The 7,724-nt window shown below is 38.5% G+C and overlaps 1 protein-coding gene across 1 annotated transcript; it reads right to left on the bottom strand.

The window, feature by feature from the left end:
• Nucleotides 1-264: 264 nt before the first annotated feature.
• Nucleotides 265-5,567, bottom strand: LOC132547078 (uncharacterized). The gene is made up of 3 exons (XM_060210834.1): nucleotides 5,423-5,567; nucleotides 3,666-3,827; nucleotides 265-482 (listed from the first exon to the last, which is right to left on the bottom strand). The coding sequence occupies exons 1-3, from the start codon at nucleotides 5,565-5,567 to the stop codon at nucleotides 265-267; spliced, it is 525 nt and encodes a 174-aa protein (XP_060066817.1).
• Nucleotides 5,568-7,724: the final 2,157 nt, after the last annotated feature.

The following is a 7,724-nucleotide window of genomic DNA, read 5'->3' as shown; positions in this document are numbered from 1 at the left end:
GTTTTGACGTCAAAGATGAATAGCCAATGAAATCACAGCCAAGTGTAATACCACATATGGTAATCGAATGCCTCTTTTTGTTATTCAAATTGCTCAAAGTGATAAAGCAGGTATATGGTGTGGTGAAATCAGTCCTTTATCAACGATGTCATCCATACTTTTTTTTTAAATAAGTAAAAATTCAAATACGTCATCAAAAAAAATGCTTTAAATTTTCTCTCAGAAAACCTATCGTAGTTGTGACCTAACAATTCATTTGTCCTTTTAATCAAATTCAGTGCCGTCGGCCTTTTTGCCCTTCTCCAGATTCTTCACGTTCACCCCTGCGTCCTTGAGGAATCGCTTCGTTTGTTGTGTTAGCAGCCACATGAGGGCGTTCATCAGGGAGAAAAACCCCGCTATAAGGACCATCCAGAATGCGTAACCAACCTTATCTGGGTCTTTGATCCCGTAAATCATTGTGCCCAGGAATATCAAACCGCCTGCAAAATAAAGGATAAGAAGTCCAAAAGTTTAATATATTATTGTCAATAAATACATATGTATTTCATAAATTTGATACGTGCAAGTCACCAAGAATGGTTTCATGAATATTTATTTGTGGCGTGAATGTATAGCCGGTCAGGTCGCGCGAATGATATTTTCGGGATTTCGTCACGTATTGACAGATAATTTCATCCGTGAAATAACCTACAATTAACAACTGTTGTCATACGGGAACCATCACTGGACGACTCTCTCTAATTATCCAACGGTGTTTAATCAATCGCAATTAAGTGTTCTTTGATGCAGATTATTTCTCTCGATACTCCAGGATTTACAATCACTTTCGCTCTCTGTACCCCTGGAACCATCTTCAATACTCCGCGGGTTACGATCACTCTCGCTCTCTGTACCCCTGGAACTATCCTCGATACTCCAGGATTTACAATCACTTTCTCTCTCTGTACCCCTGGAACCATCCTCGATACTCCAGGATTTACAATCACTTTCGCTCTCTGTACCCCTGGAACCATCCTCAGTACTTCAGGATTTACAATCACTTTCTCTCTCTGTACCCCTGGAACCATCCTCGATACTCCAGGATTTACAATCACTTTCGCTCTCTGTACCCCTGGAACCATCCTCGATACTCCAGGATTTACAATCACTTTCGCTCTCTGTATACTTCAGGATTAACAATCACTTTCGCTCTCTGTACCTCTGGAACCATCCTGGATATTCCAAGGGTTCCGATCACTTTCGCTCTCTGTACCCCTGGAACCATCCTCGATACTTCAGGATCAACAATCACTTTCGCTCTCTGTACCCCTGGAACCATCCTCGATACTCCAGGATTTACAATCACTTTCGCTCTCTGTACCCCTGGAACCATCCTCGATACTCCTGGATTTACAATCACTTTCTCTCTCTGTACCTCTGGAACCATCCTGGATATTCCAAGGGTTCCGATCACTTTCGCTCTCTGTACCCCTGGAACCATCCTCGATACTTCAGGATCAACAATCACTTTCGCTCTCTGCACCCTTGGAGCCATGCTCGATACTTCAGGATAAACAATCACTTTCGCTCTCTGTACCCCTGGAACCATCCTCGATACTCCAGGATTTACAATCACTTTCTCTCTCTGTACCCCTGGAACCATCCTCAGTACTTCAGGGGTTCCGATCACTTTCGCTCTCTGTACCCCTGGAACCATCCTCGATACTCCAGGATTTACAATCACTTTCGCTCTCTGTACCCCTGGAACCATCCTCGATACTCCAGGATTTACAATCACTTTCGCTCTCTGTACCCCTGGAACCATCCTCAATACTCCAGGGGTTACTATCACTTTCTCTCTCTGTACTCATAGAACCATCTTAGATACTCCAGGGTTTCCGATCACTTTCACTCTGTACCCCTGGAACCATCCTCGATACTTCAGGATCAACAATCACTTTCGCTCTCTGCACCCTTGGAGCCATGCTCGATACTTCAGGATAAACAAACACTTTCGCTCTCTGTACCCCTGGAACCATCCTCGATACTCCAGGATTTACAATCACTTTCTCTCTCTGTACCCCTGGAAGCATCCTCAGTACTTCAGGGGTTCCGATCACTTTCGCTCTCTGTACCCCTGGAACCATCCTCGATACTCCAGGATTTACAATCACTTTCGCTCTCTGTACCCCTGGAACCATCCTCAATACTCCAGGGGTTACTATCACTTTCTCTCTCTGTACTCATAGAACCATCTTCGATACTCCAGGGTTTCCGATCACTTTCACTCTGTACCCCTGGAACCATCCTCGATACTCCAGGATTTACAGTCACTTTCGCTCTCTGTACCCCTGGAACCATCCTCAGTACTTCAGGGGTTCCGATCGCTTTCGCTCTCTGTACCCCTGGAACCATCCTCGATACTCCAGGATTTACAATCACTTTCGCTCTCTGTACCCCTGGAACCATCCTCGATACTCCAGGATTTACAATCACTTTCGCTCTCTGTACCCCTGGAACCATCTTCGATACTCCAGGGGTTACAATCAATTTCGCTCCCTACACCTCTTGAACCTTCCATGATACTCCAGGATTTTCAATCACTTTCGCTCTCCACGCCCTTGGAGCCATCCTCGTTACTCAATTGATAACAATCACTTTCGTTCTGCAGGCCTGGAACATGTCATGGCAAAATTGAAGGTTCAACGTGGGACACCTCGGGAACACAATCGAAAAATTAGCTTTATCTTTTGCTGTACATGTCACGAAGCTCGAGGTCGCATTACAGTATATTGAAATGACTTTGAAGTTGAGAGTTGATCATTTATAAGTTCAAATGTAGCGAATCAGCCTGTGATTGGTCAGATTGTTTACCTGGAACCAATCAAATTACTTCGCAAGTGCCTTCCATTTTGCCACGTAATGTTGCAGATCGTAACCCCTGGTGTATAGAAGTTGGAAGCATAGTGGTGTTTGAATCATATATTTGAAACTTAATATCGGAAGGGATATTCGCGAAAATTATTTATATCATCGTATATCTAGATCGCGAAATTCTGATTAATCAAAATTCAAAATTATATCATTTTCGATTTCAATGAAAATGGTGACAATTTTGTTTCACGATAACCGGCTACCCGTTGCTTTGGTGATGTAATCCAATTTTGGCAGATAGAGTCCGTGATCCTTCATCCAACCTTTCGTTAGCAATCCATCTTATAGCTGCTTTTTTAAAGTGTGAGATATATTTCCCCAACTCTATTCTGTCCATTATTGGGCGTATTTAATCCATTCAGTTAAATAGTATGAAATATTCATATGATTCTCTAAGCATTTTATCACGTGGTCTTTTAGAAAGGCAGAAAAAGTGAAATATGAATGTTTTCAGTAACAAACAACGGTGATTTTGTAAGGTGATTAACACCGGAGTAAGAAATATAATTATAAAATACACAATAAAGACAAGAAAACTAACTAACGACCGTCATGATATACATGTGTCACGATAAACACGCTAAATACTGCAAACATAAATATATTAGCGGTGACCTTATTTCAGCGTTTTTCGCACTGAGAGTACAGCGCTAAAAAACAGGACGAAGAAGAGCAACAACAACAACAACAACACCAGAGAGAAAACAGGAAGAAAAAATATTTTATGAAGTAAGCATCCCGACACTTACATGATACGAAATGGGTGATGACCTTCATATGGTAACACACACAATTACAGGAGACGTTGGTCCGCAGCGTAGTACACACGAGGATCGCGTCAAACACTCCCATTGTAAATTGGGCGCAAGTCGCAATAACGAACATCGAATAGGCCGCCTTCAGGCCACATGCTGCAATAAAAACATTTATATAAATATCGGTGTGGGCGGAGTTCGTATGTCGAATGATAAACAGATACACCATAGAAATTCTTTGGAAATTTGTTGATAATTTCTTAAGGTCTTTACTCTGGAGTCTTCGGTCTACTACATATATTTTAACAATATTCTATTTTACAGTGGAATATGATGGATGTTTGATTTTCGTTAGTTCGCTCGTTGGCTCTGTATGCCTTATTCTCATTTGAGAGGCTGGCATACATTGACCAAGATTTATATGCTGAGTGTCGCCGATGAAGTAGACGACGCTTACTCTTCACGAACACATGGTCTTATTCTCCTTGCACTGTTTTAGGCGTCTTATTGTAAATAATTCTTTTGTTCATAGATTGCCTTAGTTTTATTGAATTTAGGTTTGGTCAACGCTTCTGTTGACATGTCGGTTTTTCTTGTTCTTTTCGAAATCCGTACTACCGTGAGTTCCCAATTGGTTTTCACATACATTTTGTACTATACCTATAATATCTGATCGAATTGTACAACAACAAACACATACAGGTACACCTTAATTTATTTACATGACGACTCTGAACAGTGGCCTCGTTATTAGTATTTCCCAGGAAATGCAATGCTTACTTAATTATTTTCATACATATATCCTGCTAGCCAATAAGCTACTGGACGCATCTGATCCTCGTTACCTTGCAAGCTGGTTCTGTTGTTGTTTACCTTGTTCTCATTCGGGAAAGTAACATTACTTACTTGGATTGACCAACATTTACATGGCGAATGACGTCGATGATGCTGAAGACGCCTACTCTTCCGGTTTAATTTGTTTTCTTGAGACAAATTTCAGAAATCTACATCTTGCATCGTCAACAAGATTCCCGTAACAATCGTTTCTGTGGTTATCAGCAGAGAACAAAGAGCTAATAATATTAAACGGATATGCGAATTTCCATTTCTCTTGAAATAAATGTCGCGTAATGATTTGAGACTTGTAAAAAATATATTTGTGAAGTCGATCCCAGCTTTCACATCACTAAAACAACAGAAAGATACAATGTGGGTAGCTTTAGATTTTTCCATCAAATATACTTTGTCTCTTTGTAATCTATCTACTAGATTTTTCTTGTCTTTACCATAGTCCTTCTAATATCATTAATTTTTTCGATGTTTTAAATATTTTTCACAAAATATGACCAAATATACCTTTTAAACACTGTTATGGTGTTTAACCTTTCAATATTTGTAATAAAATTATCACATTATGACCAACTGATGCACCATCAACCATAACCTTTTTTGTCAAAGATTTCTGGTTGTTAATTATACAGGTATGCTAGCTCATTTCTGGAAACAGTTTCTGAAAGGAAATCAACAACATACGGCAAAGCATATTTCAGAAATGAAATGTACAGTATTATTATTTTTTATTTGTCCGTATTTTTTTGCGAATTGATAAAACCTTGAAGCAAAAATAAATTGTTCATGGTAGTCCAAAAACATAATATTGTTATTTCAACGATCTGTTATTTCTAAAAGTAAGAGTTTGATTCTATCAAAAATAACATTTAAATAAAAAGGATATAGAAGGTATACATTACAGGTGTCATTGTCCTCGAGGATGTTCTTGTAGGCCACCGCTATGGCAATATCAGCAATGGTGAGGAATATCAGGGTCACTGTCGTAAGTCCTAGACCTGTCCCCATCCGACAGTAGAACATACTTTTGCTGGCAGTGTCCGACATCTTGGTACTTTACGAAATCTCCGCAAAAATCAAACGGAAAAAAAGTTACTGAATGCAAAATGCCAACAAGTTCACAGCAAATATAATTTGTGGATATTTAAGCTTTGTAGCCGTCGGTTTCAGTCTTTCACTTAATAAAGCAACAAGTTATGTATCGTTGATAACGGAAGTTCCTGTGTAAAATCCCGTGAATCGATGCAAAATGCAGAAAACACGATCGCTTTTTCGACAGATGGTAACATCAAAGGTATCCACTTTATCAAACGGAAGTCGCTGACTAGCAAAGCTCTTTGAAAAAGTATTTATTGACTATTTAAAAAATAGCAAATGAATGTAAAAATTCTTTCACGTCAATATGCACCTTAAACCAAGGAACCTAATAAGGTACTGCGTGCATACAGATTCAGGAAATGTAAACTTTCCGCCCGACCGGAAATAACGTTAGAATGAAGAAAGTCACCCGGATGTAGCGTCAGTAGTATCTAATTTTCTTTACTGCTAATTATACTGTTAACAATTCAAGTTTCTCTGTTCGATAAAATATACTAGAATTTTTAGCAGTCGTCTTTTTATACTACAAACCACTGACAAAACTCTGGACAACAGCTTATATAGTTACCAGCGCTCGTGTGTTCTTCCCTTTAGTTCCGACGCCTCTTCCTTTCCTGATGTTGTCTTTCAGTATACTTGGTATAGTATGTAAAATATCAAATACACATTTTTTTTCAGTTAAATTCGAAGAAATAGAGAAACGTCTTTTCAGGAATTTGTGAAAGTATGAAAATAGCTTAAAACTTTTTGCGTGTCATCAGACCTGATATTAAGTGTGGTAACATGAACTATTGGTAGTTTGTTCGCGTGATCCTACATCATGTCCTTAGTCTAATTTGGTCAAAAGAATTAAAGGTGATATGGAATAAATACGATTTTCAGTAATTATGTTCCCCAACGTTTCTCTAAAATATCCGATAATATGGCTGCATTTATGTACCTCTAGCACCTGGTCGATTCTCTTGATACTTTATCAGGGTCGTGCATGCTAATTTTTTCTGTTTATATTTTGCTCTACTAAGCTCGAATTTCCTCTTGGATTCGCATTCTGTTGATATGGTGGTAGGTTTTCTTTTCAATCATAATACAATATTTCGAAGTTTGCCATCGCTTACACTGGTATTAATACAAAATGATAAAATATAGGTGTTTAGTTTATGTATCAGCCAACCCCTTCCTTCCTACACATGGTATATTGTTGACGATTCCGGTTGGCTCCGACGCACGCTGTGCCAGCAACAAATACCCATTTCCGTCTGCAAGACATGAAAGTGATTCATTCTCTGCGGCTAAACTGTTGTATAGGTCTAATACCTACATATATATATATTATGTGTATTAGGTTCCATAACAAGGATGTTGACATTTTCATATGGTGATATACATCAGTGAATTTTATATTTGCAGTCACTGTCCTAGTTAACGAAGCTCAGAAATAAGGTTTAGACTGACAGATGGAAACAAAGGAAGGCATCCGTGAGTATATTGGAATGAAATCAAAGGCCAGAACATTATATTTTGTTTTCAGTTGACTTTGTTATAATAGCTGTTTCTCAATGATATACCCATATAATTTGATATTTAGTGGGTAGTTTTACGGTAATCTGTAAATTAACTCCAATAAAAAAACAATCCATATTTAGATAGATATTAATTACCATCACAGGATTCCGTATGCTGGTATTTGTGAACTGGTACAGAACTGATCTTTTAGACTGACACGTGTTTTTGAATAAATAAGTTGTGTGATATTTAAACTGTGTATTGAATTATCTACAGACTAATTTCGACAGAAGTCCGTGTCTTTCAGACAACGCATGAGAGGCTGTAAAATTTCTAATTTGGTATCGATTCATTATCGTAGGAAGTGCTTGTATTCCTCTAATTCAATGGAGTTGAGTAATTGTTCCAGTGTCGTTTAACACTAAATGGTTAATGAAATTATACTGATGAAATACAACGCCTTCTACAAGGGGAGGGGGGGGGGACAGACACAAAAACGTCGACGTTACTTCTTATTTATTTTTTCATTTGTATTTAATTATACAATAGATTAAACGATTTTCCCATTATACAAAGTATACAGTTTTCAGGTGTCAAGTTAGG

Source organism: Ylistrum balloti, unplaced genomic scaffold, assembly GCF_031769215.1.
Source record: "Ylistrum balloti isolate Yb309-2 unplaced genomic scaffold, AGI_CSIRO_Ybal_v1 Utg369934, whole genome shotgun sequence".
NCBI classification, from domain to species: Eukaryota; Metazoa; Mollusca; class Bivalvia; order Pectinida; family Pectinidae; genus Ylistrum; species Ylistrum balloti.
Note: the sequence above shows the minus strand (reverse complement) of the source record. Positions and strands in the feature narration are given on the sequence as shown.

What these genes read in the sequence shown, in the direction of transcription:
- LOC132547078 (XM_060210834.1), bottom strand. Translation starts at nt 5,567, where the DNA reads ATGTCGGACACTGCCAGCAAAAGTATGTTCTACTGTCGGATGGGGACA. An exon ending in CCTCGAGGACAATGACACCT is followed by an intron (nt 3,828 to 5,422) that starts GTAATGTATACC and finishes TTTTTATTGCAG; the next exon opens with CATGTGGCCTGAAGGCGGCC. An exon ending in CATCACCCATTTCGTATCAT is followed by an intron (nt 483 to 3,665) that starts GTAAGTGTCGGG and finishes TTTATTTTGCAG; the next exon opens with GCGGTTTGATATTCCTGGGC.